The sequence below is a fragment of the Venturia canescens genome, chromosome 9, assembly GCF_019457755.1.
Source record: "Venturia canescens isolate UGA chromosome 9, ASM1945775v1, whole genome shotgun sequence".
Classification (NCBI taxonomy): domain Eukaryota; kingdom Metazoa; phylum Arthropoda; class Insecta; order Hymenoptera; family Ichneumonidae; genus Venturia; species Venturia canescens.
In genome coordinates, this window is record NC_057429.1 from 19833786 (window position 1) to 19847921 (window position 14136).

The window sequence follows — 14136 nt, forward strand, 5'->3', positions numbered from 1 at the left end:
GCTTAAAGTAACCTTTAAGAATCAGATCTTTTCCCCGAGACGTTTTCACGTGCAAAGCTCGCAAGATCGAACGATCCTGTCACCAACATTTTTCTAGGAAATCAAGTGCTTCACTGAATTGAATCGGAGCATTCTGGCTCCATCTGCAACGCCGTTTCGTCGATGTTTCACGTCGGAGTCGGCGCCATGGGATTTTTTTCATATTTTTCCTTCCCGTCCAGCCGCTTTTCCTCATTATTTTCAATTTCATATTTCACATCAACCCCAAGTTTTTTTTTTACCTCTCGCCCATGAATTTCTTCCTCATTTTTCGACTGTTACCATTAATTGAGACATAAAAAATGCCCGATCGATTACTACACGAGCGCTTCTCCTCCTCGACGCGACGCACACTTCGCCGACCGTTCACCCCCATATCGCCCTACACCCTTGCTAAGTACACCGGATGAAAAGCTGCTCGCTGATACTCCGTGCCCTCTGCTCAACGACGTACTCCCAGTCGTCGATTCGGCCACTTTGGGTAATTAGTACCTCATCAGCCAGAGCCTCGATGCAGAGTGCCAATTGTTAAACTCGTCGCTACAAAGTATCGCGTCGAGCTTCGAGTTCTATTGCATGGAAATAGAGACCAGAACTCGGACTCGTTCTATGCGAAATGTAAAAAACAAAACGGTTGGATTCGAGGAACGAAAGTTGCTCTCTGAAACGAGGCAGCTTTATTCGAATAACAATCGTGCGGGATCACATGCCTCAGTGGCCACCGATCTAAACGTTCCATCTAAAATACTTTTTCGTAGAACGACGGGCTCGCTGAGAAAAAGAATTCCCTCGTCGATCAAAATCCCATTTTTTATGAATCAAATACATGCTTAATATGCTAAATGTAAATTAGGCTTCCAGCCGATAAGACAAAGATTAAAATATAATTTACGTATCATGATTTACAAAGCAAAAAATGGTCAACGCCTTTGTACGAGACCGGAAAAATCGAACTCGTGGGCGAGATCAATACAGCACGAGCCAGAGAAATTACATTTGTGTAAACAGATCGAAAACAAAAAATCGTCAGAAGTGTTCGACTTATAGAGGATTTCGAATGCACAACGAACTGCTCAAAAATATAAAAAAATCAAGAAATCTAGAAAGATTTAAACGACTCATCGTAGAATAAGTGTGAGAATAGTGGAAACAAGATATAATAACTGAAAGCGAAGCTAAACGTAGTTAATTATTGAATAGGAATTTATTTGTATATTTTTATATTTACATAGTTTGTAATTAACAACGAGTGAGCTGAATAAATTCAATGAATTCATTCCTAAGCTTTCTGAGCTCCGAAAATTTGAATTTTCATGAATCCAATCACAACTTTAGCGAATGAACAACAACTTTTCTTTCCGCAGTGCTCGGGACACCCGGTAGATTTTTTATCCATGCAAAATCTACCTCGAGATCTCTCGTCTTCTCCTTGATATGCACCGGCGTTTTATTCTACAAACCTCTTTCTCGATATCTCCTCATGGCGAGCTCTTTCTTTCGAGTTCCTTTTGACGTTCGTTTGAGTTGAGGAAAAAAGTTAAATTACGTCAGGCACATTGGCTTGTACGATGTGTCTTGAGTAAAGAACGACGCGATAATGGCTGCGCGAGAACTTTCGATGCGTCGGAAGAAAGTATTCTCAAAACTCGAGATCTCGAGGAAGTTTCTTGAAACCTGTAACGCGACTGTGGGAGAGTAAATTATGGCGAATTAAAGTAAATTCCGGGAACGAACGAAATTTCGGGAAAAAATCGTCTTTAATCATCGCACTTTTCAAACGTCTCAAACGGTAAAAAACGCGCACGAATCGCACCCAGTTTGAAATGCAGCTCGACAAAGTCCGCATACGGTGACAGAACAATTGTTATTTTATGGAAACGCCACAGCTCATTCAATTTTTTCACTTAAATCGCTAAAAACGACAAATTTCATCGCGTCAATAATAATTTACAAAAGACTCAAGGCAAAGCTTAATAACAAGATTTCCGTTGGAACGACACACAATAATTTACCTGAACGCTGCTCCGAGCTGTCGCCGAAGCGAACGAAGGGGGCCGAGGAGAGAGAAAATAATGATAAGAGCCGTGAAGACGGTGGCGAGGGTCGAAATATTGTTCCCACCAACGGACGTCATCCACTTTTTTTGATATGCATAGCACTGGGACGCCATGCCAAGCACGAAACAAGATATGCCGAGGAAATTGTGACACATTTTGGTAGTCACAGGTCGCATTACCTTACGTAGACTCGTGGCGTACATAACGGGTACACCGAAAATAGTAAGAACGAGCATAATAACGAGGGAGGATATCCCAAGTATCGCGTGAATCGACTTGAAGTGTATCTCCTTGACCTGGTACATGATGACGAAGCCGGCGATGCTGAATGCCCCGCCCAAGCACTGCAGTACCCAGTGAACATGACTGATGATGCGACGGGAGAAATTCCTCGTCAAAATACTCTCTCCGGACAGGGCAGCAATCGCCTCGGACATCAGCAGCACGTACTGCAAGCATTTTCCCTGGTGATTTCATGGAATAAGTCTCCGACGCTTTTTTTTTATTGGGATCATTCCTTCCTTGAGACTATCGAGATCGTAGAGTTTAAGGAGGGTGGATCACGACGATACAATGTTGTCATGCTGCTAAACCAAGTTAAAAATATTAAGAATTTCAAAATTATAAGAATTTAATATAATTTAAATCTCGTGCATAGGAACTTGGATTTGACGCTCAATTATGGGATTGCCCTGTGGTAAAAAAATTTGAAAAAAATTGTATTTGTATACTCGATGCCAAAGAATGTTATCACCAAATTTTATCAAATTCTGATTATTTTAATTTCGTTATCCACCCTCCTTAAAAAGGATTTGCAAACTTTGATCGGGCGCCAGGACGAGTAAAACCGTTGAAAATGACTCTGGCACCGGAGAGCTTGCGCCTCAATTTTTTATTGCAGGATTTCAATGAAAATGTACCAATTATTCGAGGCACGCGATTCGTGGGACGATGCTAAAGCGCATTTTCCAGTCTCTTTTCACTCCCGAGATAGTTTTACACATCGATTTATTCCTGTAATGAAAACTCCAAGGGTACCCCGAGCATGTCGCGAACGATGTTCATATAATCGTAGCCGAAAGGTAATCCGAGCCGATATTCCTACCCCTACAAAGTCTGAACTCACATTCATCGCCTCATGAGATATATGAATATTTTGTTTATTGGAACGTGACTCGGTGAAAGCGGTAGGAGCAACAATTGAGCAAGCTCTCACTCGGACGGTCGTGTGGATTCGAATTACGTTTGAGGAAAAGCCGTTGCCACGTGATCAAATGTTCTCCCTCGACAAACAGAGTGGGTTTTATAGAGAAAAAAAAAACAAACAAAAAGGGAGGCAAAGCTTTTCCTCGGTTGGAAGACAAACAGAGAGCGGCGGAGTTCGTTATTTGCTCGAAATGTAATCCATGCAGGAGGAAATTTAAAGGGAGGATTTCAACCGGTGTAACGTGTACCACGTACGCTGATTGAATTTTTCTTGCAATTTTTTTTCAGAGCATCCCCGTTTTCATAAAAATAAAGAAAGCGTTGCACAAACGCATATGTTTTTTCTTAATGATCTCGAGGGTCGCTCGTTTTTTACGACTCGGTTTCACCGCAAAGGGGGATTATTAATATTGAAAAATGTGTCGTTGCGCGTACTTGTGTTACCCAACGTTTTGTTCTTTATTTAGAGAAAATTTATAAAAATGTAGCGAGGTTTGTTTAATGAAAAATAAAGGGAGGCAAAGTCAGACATACCCCTACGGTCAGCAGGCCCGCATGGGCGTTAGTCACCGAGAGTTGTTTGCCGGCAAGGTACAGAACGTATCCAGTGACGAGAAATATTAGAGCGTGATTCGTCAGCTCGACGAGGGTGAGAAGACTTTTCCAGATTGAACGACTCTCCGACCCCGATTCCTCATTGGCTTCATTTGGAATTTCGCTTTCCGTTTGCCTCATTCTCCGGCAATTCGTTTGAATCGCTCGCGTAGTAGTTCGCTAATGAAAATCGGGTGAAGAAATTAGAAATGAGAATTGAAGAGAAGGCACGAAATACTGAGGCCAATTGGAGCCGACCGCTCGAGATTCATGACTGCTCGCGATTAACCATTCGAATCTCACTTTATAATCGGCCGGGGACAGCCCCGATTCAATAAACAATGGAACGTGCAACGTTGAAATTTTCAAGGTGTTCTTGCGATTCCAGGCAGATATGGATTGCGTGACTCGACCCGGGCCCTCGATCATTTATCAATTCTTCCGTCTCACGTATATTAACGGGAATTGATATCACGCGTTCGTTTATTTTTTCACTCCTCTTTTTTCTTTTTCTAAATCGCACTTTGCGCCAAGTTCTAATTGATTTTCACGCTTCACACGAGATTACGTCATTTATCTGTGATCTTCTCCCTCGCGTATTAATCAAGCTCAATATCCCTCGCTCATTTCTCTTTTCTTCATTTATATTTTCATCTCAACTCCACTTTACCAAAGTTCTAATTAATTCTTAAGCATCGCGTACTCTCGCATGTTTATTCGCAAATATAAAAACGGTGCTGGACAAAAGGGGAATCTACGTTTGATATTATGGCAGTTGGATTTTCGTAAATTGATCCAACGGAGCCCTCCGTTATCATGTTAATCGTGGGTTATTGATCGTTCTTCGGCTCGTGGCTAGTTTTTATACTGAGCAAACATCGCCCGTATCCACAAATATAATAAAATTCTTTCTATACATTGGATAAGCTGATTCAGTTTCCCCCCCCCCCCCTTCCCCGCCCATCGGACCGATTCTTTCCTCCGATTCGCTATACACATGCTTCGTCATCGAGTAAGATAAAAAAGTTAATTGCTCGCGCGAAGAGATACAAAAAGGGAAGGCACTGTTCGCCCTCGTTTATTTCTTTCGTTTGTTTCTTCATTTTTTCTTAATCACCCAGCTAATCTTCCGTTTATCTGCATCGGGGAATTGGCAGTCTCGAGAGTCTCCAACAGCGGTTATCTGCTTGCTGCTTCGAGGATTTTCTTACCGAAATATCCGACGGAATAAATTTCACTATATTTATTTATTCATGCGTTACTCCGAATTATATTTTCACGAAGGAACGGATTTCCATTGTCAATTTTTAACGACGTACAAAGACTCCGGATTATTAAGCTCGTACTTCGAAATACTTAATCCTGCTGTACGCCGGAGCTGGCTTAATTTTTTTACTCGACAGCTCTCCTGGCTCTCCTTGCGACTAAGTAGAATCAATTTTCCTTCAATCTCTACGGAGCACTTGCTTATTCACCGATCAAATTCAACAAGATCATTCGTATCGTTTTAATAAAAGCCCTGAGAATATGACGTCTCTGTTTTAGTTCTTTGCTCCTCTTCATCCTTTCTGCATATTAAATTTAACGCTGTATCCTACGAAACGGTGACGAGAAAAAGAGGCGAGAGATTCCATTTTATGAAACGCTTCTGTCGGGCTACTTTTATACTCGGGAGCGTTCAAACGCCTGCATTTTTTTTCGTCATTTCGATTTGAATCAAGAAGTCAGAAAAAATGTATAAGAGCAATCTCGTGTTGTGAAGCACTTCGCTGTCTGAGATAAGAATCGTCACGAAGATTGCTTGCATCGCTTGTCTGCCTCGTTCCCGAAAAAGAATGTCATACACCGAAGCAAACGTACGTGCAATAGATCAGGCGTTGATAAGAAATCGATAATAATTTTAAGAAAATCCTTGAACATTCCTCTTATCGTCACACGGATTCGGTGCGGAATAAAAAGTTTGCTTTTCCGGTTGTGCCGTCGTCGGTAAAGGAACTGCCACTGCGGAAATCAAGTCCAATCGAGGTTAAAAATACTCGTGGACCGCATCACTGTCAAGCGACAAGGATGGGATTTCAGGTTTTATTGGATGTCGGTAAATTTATTGCAGCTGTCGATAAAATAGGATTTTTTGGGACTTTTCTAGCTTATCGAGGATCGTCCAGAACGATGGCTCCCTACAATTAATCGTGGCAGTTGTCGGAAGATAACGTTGGGAATTCCTCGATATTGACAAACGGGAACGTGGGGCGATGAGGTTAGTTTGCATCGATTCGCTGAAGAAGGTTTCAGGTCAGAGGTCAAAAACGCCAAAACTGCTGTTCAGGTCGTTGGATCACGAAAAGAAAGTAGAGAAATCTGGCTAATTTTGCAATGGAAAGTGAAAGGAATTTTTTCTCTTCGTTTTGTCACGAAAAAATCATCTCCGATTATAAAATGAGCTCTGACATAAAAAAAAAACGTAAAACGTCAAGCTTTGCAAACTGCAGAGGCGATTTTGAGTTTTGATGGTCACGAAACTAAGAATCATTCCAAAACGACGCGAAATAATGGCGCAGGAAAAATTGACTTGAAAACTGAGCAAAACGTTCAAATTTTATTTTTATAGCTCAGGACTTTGTCAGAGCAACAAAGTTCCGGTAACTCGATGCAGGGATTCCTTCTCAACCTCAATGAATGGTCTTCTAAATTTAATTTAAAAAAAAAATGTTTTTTTTCAGAATTCTCAACACTCCTGACCTGTCTGGAAAACAGCGTCACATTTTCCTCCTTTGCATCGTGGCACGGAGAACAACGAAACTCGTCCACATTCATTATTATTATTTTTGGTGGCAGAAAAAGCATGACGGTTGTTTCGAATGATAAAACGTGTGGTCTTTTGGCAGTGTTCTTTGACAGTAAATACATAAATTTATCGGATAGGCGACGTCGAGTTGACGGAGCTACTGCGAGGCTTGATAACATCTTGAAATGGAAATCCGCTGGTAATTGGTCAGTATTGTAGTGCGCTTTTATACATTGACTCTGTGTTTAATGAATCGTAGTAATGCATTCGAAGTACACAGACGATGAGACGAGTCGTGATGAAGCGTTATCATCATCTCATTCGCTTTGGCACCACTTTCACAGAAAGCTTCGTAAACGTATTTATATTTGACGTAGAACGCTTTCAAGGCTTGTGATATAGCAACGGCGGGGCACAACATAACCGTGAAAGGGTTCCTCGCTTGGCCTTTGGAAGTTGAAATATCTCTGATCGCCTTCTCAGCAGCTCGGAACTTATTTGCACGTCAAAAATCTTCATTAACTCTGTAGAAAATTGTAACATTTATTATGTTCGTAAGCTCATTTAAACGAAATGATTTTATATTTTTAAATAAATTTCTGTTATTTTAGTTGCGTTTTTATGTATCTGTACCAACGAAAACTAATGCAAACACGGACCTTTAAGGGAGATCATGCGTTACTCGTGATTCAAAAAAGCAATTGAACTTTTATGCTCTTTTCATGATCAAAGATACGATTAAAATTTGTTCTCGCAATTATTGAAATTATGTGTAACTTATTTGTTGAGATTGATCAATTTTTAATATTATGATAGCACTTTAAATACTTTCGTAGTTAAATCTTCAAGCAAAATGTGACAACTGCCATTTCTATATTTATATGCAATGCATTTCTATATTTCAAAGCAGCATGGTGTTGTCAAACCTTCCATCGTTTGTGTCCCTATTACTCGTCAACCTCGAATAAGTGTTTTTCTTTTTCCATTCCCAAGTGATTTATTTTCTCAAGTCATCATTCATATCTAAAAACAATCTATTTTATTATTCTCGTTTTTGATTCTTTAAAGTTGGGAGGATCCCATTTCATTGAATCGTGATTTTCGTGAATTGTTTTCTCGACACCTAGACTAATAAGGACTGGGCCCTTCCTTGGAAACTATGCAGAAACTGTGAGCTACTGAAACTAGAGAACGAAATCGAAAAATGATAAAATAAAAAATCATTTTAAACGTATCTTCCCAGATGTTGCTGTCAGTGCAAGCGCCTTTTTCTTCGCACGATAAAAAAAAAAAAAAAAAAAAAAAAAAAACATTTCTAGAAACACCGACACGAGGAAAGATCGATGAAAAGAATGTGAAGAAGCGCGTTAAGATGGGCGAAAGATTGTTTGATGCATGAAATGCAAACGTATACAATATGTCATACCGCAAGAGAATGGGCTTTGCAGGGGTCATTATTTGAAAAGTACAGTTGAACCAGGGACTCGCGATTTCGAGTCGTCGAAGCTCCGTGGAGTGGTTTTCCGTTTGTGAGTGTAGAGAGCTCGATGGGTGTGGGACTCTCGACGTTAGCAGGGTCCAAGAGAGATGGAGGAAGGAGAAGAGAAGGTACAGAGCCGGGCGAGGGGGCTATGAGGACATCGGTGCTCTCTCCGTCGCGAGAGATCCTTTGATCAACTCGCCGGCAGTTTCTCTCCCTCGACTTAAACGCGCGCTGATCTTCCATGAATATGGAGGACCCGTGGAGCCTGCGACGCTCGTCGCTTCGATCCAGGGTGCTCGGGGAGCTCCCGACGACATCTAATTGTCGTCTCTTGAGCAACAGCATTGCTTTCAAAAGCAGAAAGCACATAAAGCGCGCGCGGTAAAATCAAGGTGTACGGGCTTACACCACCATTTGGGCGCATAACTCTCACCCTTTGAAAAATATTCTTTATGCAATTTTTTCTCAACTCTGAATACGTACGAAGAATTTGTGTATTTCAATCGACTGTTTCAAATAAATTCCTCGATAGTTCGAGCCAATTTGTCCAACAGGCGATTATTCTTCGTTCATTTTCATCGCGTGCGTCAAAAGATTTTCATCCCTCGAGTTAAGCGGTCTTATTTATCGTGATAAAAAATGAAATTTCAAAGCATCGAGAAAGTGGGTAACTAACCAATTAATTTCACGATACGAAAAGAAGACATTTTTTTTCGAGCCTGTGGGGAAGCAGCCGCGTACAATGGAAATATAATCGAAGCCACGAGCCAGCGGTCAGCAATTAGTGCGAACGAGTGTCCGGTATATGGAATCACCAACTCGTACGTGCAAATGGCAGGTAAACGGAAGAGTCCGCGCGTCCTTCAGATACGCGTCCCGCGGCAGCACAATGGGAATTGACGCATTAATAACGAGGTTTTTAACGAAGTGAAAATAAGTTAATGGGAAAAAAGTAGATTAAACAAGCGCGAGTGCATATTGGAGGACGGCCACGAAAATAGAGTTGTCGACTGCGCGAATACTCGAAACGCTGCTCCAAATTTAGGTCCTCGCCCCATTGGGCCGAGGACTCCCAAGTCGATTAACTACCCTACAAACACAATTTTTTGTGTTTCACAGAAATTCTGTAAAAATTTCCGAAAAATTAAAGTACTTCGACCGTTTGATAAAGTACGGTTAAGGTCCACTTTTTTGCGGTAAATGATAGTTTGAGGTCCCCTGATAACGATAAGCATAGTTCTGAGGCCTCTTACGGACCAAAATTTTTAATTATTTCATTTAAAATTTTGAGTTTTCAACACGGTATCTTGTGGGAGAACTTGCGGTATAATATTAATTGTGAAAAAATTGTACGGTGTTCGAGTTTCGGAAAAATTTAGATCGCGAAGAAAATTTATCACAGTTTCTTTGAAAAAAACATCACCTTAAGGGGCTTTTAAGAAAGAAAACATGAAAAAACTTTAGTTTTTTGGGGTGCTCGTTTTTTTTAACGAATTAACCATTCCTTTTTCTCGGTGCCATTACACCGATATAAATTTTCTTTCGCACAATAAAAATGTTCCCTAGATTCTGTGTATTTAAAGTGTCGGGCTCAATCATTGTAGTCAAGTTGAAGTATAAATTTGATCTTTTATGATATTCTTAAAGCATTTTACTACATCATTGCAATAAAAATATTCTCAATGCAAGTGTTCATTAATTTTATCAATAATTTAGACTTGAATTTAATCAACATAAAGTAATTGCGAACTTGACTAGTTATAGAACGGCCGAACTACTCTAAAGTCACCGAAAAAGCGAGCTCGAAGATCGCTCGAAGAATATTCGACCAACAGAGCAAGCACTTTGCCGTCGTTTCTGCAAATCCAAATGCCTGACGTTCGTTTGACAGAAATTACATAAATGAACGATTTTTTCTTATTGTCATTCAACGAGACTGTTTGTTAATTATTGTGGAGGTAGTGGAATAGCGAGTATGGAAAGATTGATAAGTTTTAGGGTGGCTTCCGCGGAGTGTGGAGCATCGAAGTGGGCGAGGGTGGCAAGGAGGAAGGGTGTACATCGCAATGGAAGAAATAACAGAACGGCGAGGAGGACACGGAGGAAAAGATAGCGAAGGAGGGTAGTTCCGGGGATCGGCACGGATCAAAGCCCCCCGGGGGTGACCGACGAGGGACCAGCCCCCACCCCCTCGCTGTGAGCTCGTGCGGCTTGCTTCTATCGCTCTCGGATTGTCTGCAAGCTTGTATGCGGCAGTTCGCTTGCGCTCGCTCGCATTCGTTTACACTCCAGCTCGCTCAAGTGGCATCAACTTGAATTGAGAAAGGAATATAAAGAAGCAGCGGCCTCATGCGTAAAACGATGCCACGGCAAACAATCGCGATTTGTTTAGGTATAACAATCTCCCTTTCTCTCTCTCCCTCTGTCTTCCTTCTTCTCAGATTCGCTCGCTTCCTTTCCGGTTACTTTTATATAGACGCAATATTAAAAAAGCGTCCCCCGATCGACTCTGCGTCCTCGTATTTTCTCAACGACTCGCGCGCGGCATTTCATTTTGACCGAATCGCTTCACAGTCGTACGCTCTGTCCCGCAAGATCGCGACGTGTTCTGCTTCAGACGCCAGAAACGGCTGCGCTAAAACCCCGCGAATTCTTTCCTCTCGATTGCTATCGCCCTCCTCGCGATAATCAAGGCCAATAAAATTTTCATGCATCCCATATCCGGGCTGCGAATCATTTCACCCCAAATGGAAAGGCGTCCAGTCTATTTTCCGGTGTATAGAAAATAAATCCTGTTTAGGTGGTTAAAGGTTTTGTGAGATTGAACGATAATCCACCCCCGTGGCAAGGGATGATTAGCCGTTAACGTAATAATAGAGACTCGGCTGATGTGACGCGACATGATTCTGGTGCTGATGCGAGAGCCTCGAACGCACACACGCGCGCGAGAAATCGAGTCCCTCTACTCGTGTACCGACCTCGGCTTGTGTCCCATACAAAGGGGTCTGGCTCGACAGGATCGCTGCGCAGTAAAGCTTATACGTGCTCTTCGCTCTCCCTCGCCTCATTGTCTTTCTCGATTGGCTACATCATATACACGTGTATACACCTTTTGTTACCACTAAATTATGAGGAAGGACTAGAAAAAATGGAGATCAACTAATGGAAATGGAATTTATGGAGCGACGATGACTGCACCGAGAAAAAAAGTCATTGGAACGACGAAATGTGGGAATACCGGTGCCAATGAAATATATCATCATCAAAAGGTTAAACATGATTAACCCTCTCAGACCGAGGCCTATTTCGCGTTGACGGAGAATGATTCCCTTCATAATTTTATCTCAAAATACTTTCTAGTTTCCGAATCCATTGTGACATTTCAGTTTTTTTGTTGGGAAATATGAATTTTTGAATGTTCACTTTTCTTTCGACTTCGTATTGATATTTCGATATGGGTTAAAGCAGTTTATCTCTTGGTTTAGGAGTATGTATGGTGCAATTTAACCTTGCTTGATGGAAATAGGCAGTTAGAACCCCGACTTTACTGCGACCGATGCAGTTTTATTGGGCCTGGAAGCGCGTGTTGCGTAGAAGCAACATACGGTCCGAGAGGGTTAAGGCTGTTGCTGAATCTTTTTAGAGGCTGGGGGTAGAGGACGAAGCTCCTATGCTGATACATTGAGTGACGTCAGCAATGCCACTTTGTGGCATTGTGAAAATTTTCAAGTGTGTGAATGTTAATTTTAAGTATTATTCAGAAACACGTTTATTTTAATCGCTTGAGATTGATAGAACAGTTATTCTCGGTAATTGAAAATTGTGTTGAAATCAAGACAAAGTTTGGCAACGTTGCGTAATTTCTTCGTACTCGGCTGTTGCGTGGATGCCCCGTGGCTCTGCGTACGCGTTACTTGTTTCGTCTGGCGTTTTTGGAGGTTATTGTGCCAACGAATGCCTGTCAAGGAATTGCTTCCGTTGGTCTCGTAGTTGCAACGCTGCCGCATTTCTACGCCGCAGTCTCAGTTAGACATCTATTGACCTCAAAATTTTAAGCATCAACGTTAAACGAATGAAATAGTATTAGATCAAACTGCAGAACCATTTTCTCCGAAAACATTGCAGTTAAATGTAGAAAACTCTTGCAATAAGATCGATTGTTATCGAATCAATCATTTTTTTTCTCAATGTATTTTCATCGTCATCGCACCGTCGTTGCTCGGTGACCTTATTTCTGGAGATTCTGGGGCATTTTCATCGAAGATCAAGCCCATTCGGACCTAATTTTTTCATAGAATTCTACCCGCAAATGTTCTTCTCCAAGCATCGAAGCGGGCGTTAGAGAAAGTTATACATTTCGGGATCGATTACAGTTCCATAGAATTCTTGTCGCGAGGGCCACCGGCTTCAAAGTGATTCGTGAAGAATTAAAGCGATTACTTTTCTGCGAGCAGACGTGCAAGGAGGATGAAAATCAGACAAGCAGGGGCGAGGCGGGAGAGTCGGAAAATACGAACTTGTACATCGCCTTCTATCTGTGTATGAAAATCATGCCTTTGGACACAGCACCGACGTGGATAGCAGAACGCGGGACGTTCGCTTTTAGACTAATACTACTTTGCTCCTCACAGGGCCGGGTAAATTCGTGCCAAATTTCAGTAGCCTCCGTGCAGAAGCTCTCTCGTTATCGCATCTTAATCCGTGCGAAATCCTTTCAGCTTTTTTCGCAGAGTCCACACTTACTCTGCACCCGCCCTCGCCCTTTTTTCTACTACGCTCTGCGAACGGACGCCGGAATTTCTTTGGTGTGCGATTGCGATTCACTTCGGAGGCGCACTGAGAGCACATCAATGCTAAGAAAAAAAAGCAGGAAGAAACTGGGAGGTGTAATTTGCACAGGATGCTTTAACGGGAAGTAACACAATCCTCGGACCCACGGACACAGCCGCGCGCTCCAGAGATCTTCGAAAACTCTCAGCCAATAGGAATTACCGGATGAGTGTTTCCCTCTGCGCCGCGCATCCGGGACGAGGATCGGCCGAGTCAACATTCGGCTATTCGAAGGCAGAAAAGCTTTGGTTTTATACGCCCGGAGCATTGTCCATTCACCGGCGTAGGACCAACCGATTAGACGACTTTTCAGGGTAACCTGGAAAAAAACGAATTTTTGAAGAAAGGCCTCCATAGATTATTCGACCTTTGAAATACGGTTGCAGGGCGTAATGGCCAACGGGAGGCTTCCTCCGTGGGTCGAGTCTCCGGGGATTCCGGAAAGCGGGCAGAATCTCAACGAGAATTTCGCCAAGGGATAAAGATCCTTTGTTGTCACGGTGTCGTTAGCTAACATACGTTAAAATAGACCTCGCGCTATCGACGTCCCTAAAATAAACTTGTGAAAGTCACGATTAAGTCCGGCCCCGTACGTACACCGATGCGCGTGCACACACACGGATCCACTGTTCTCTCCATCCGGAGAAACTCCAGCCTGATTGTGTGACATAAAAAGTACACAGTAAAATTGTGGCACACAGCTTCGGGCGGAGGAGCAATGTAGGAGGAGAGCCAAACGGCCGTTGGATCCTCCCAAAATGGAGAACCGAAGTGTTCGCAGTTTGCACACAAAAGTTGGATGGAAAATTCGGAATTTTCCGAGTTTGTTAGCTCTCGGTTCTCTTCGTTAGTTGCATGCTTCACTGGTGTTAGGTTCCTCATTAACGCCGGCCCTGCATTCGCACATTTCCTCGTCGTTGCGCCCACAATTTTCCCTCATATAATCGAACATTCCATCCTATTTGATAGGATTCTCACACTTCGAATGAGGCCAGTGTCATTATATGTATACTTCTCTCTGCGCACATCGATTTCGATCATTTTGCTCAATTCATGAGCTTTGATGAAATGGCGTCGAACGAAGCTCCTGTGGACCAGATTCGAATCAATTTCTTCCCTTTTTTAAGAAGTTTGATGAAATA

At 42.3% G+C, this 14136-nt stretch overlaps 1 protein-coding gene across 2 annotated transcripts; it reads right to left on the minus strand.

Annotated features, from left to right (window-relative positions):
* Window positions 1–1213: 1213 nt before the first annotated feature.
* LOC122416176 (uncharacterized) lies at window positions 1214–4293 on the minus strand. Of its 2 annotated transcripts, none has more exons than XM_043428898.1 (3): window positions 3837–4293; window positions 2052–2545; window positions 1214–1724 (listed from the first exon to the last, which is right to left on the minus strand). In XM_043428898.1, the coding sequence occupies exons 1-3, from the start codon at window positions 4035–4037 to the stop codon at window positions 1679–1681; spliced, it is 741 nt and encodes a 246-aa protein (XP_043284833.1). In that variant the 5' UTR covers window positions 4038–4293; the 3' UTR covers window positions 1214–1678. The 2 variants fall into 2 exon arrangements, with proteins under 2 accessions (XP_043284833.1, XP_043284834.1); XM_043428899.1 differs by having other exon boundaries at window positions 1214–1951; window positions 3837–4290.
* Window positions 4294–14136: the final 9843 nt, after the last annotated feature.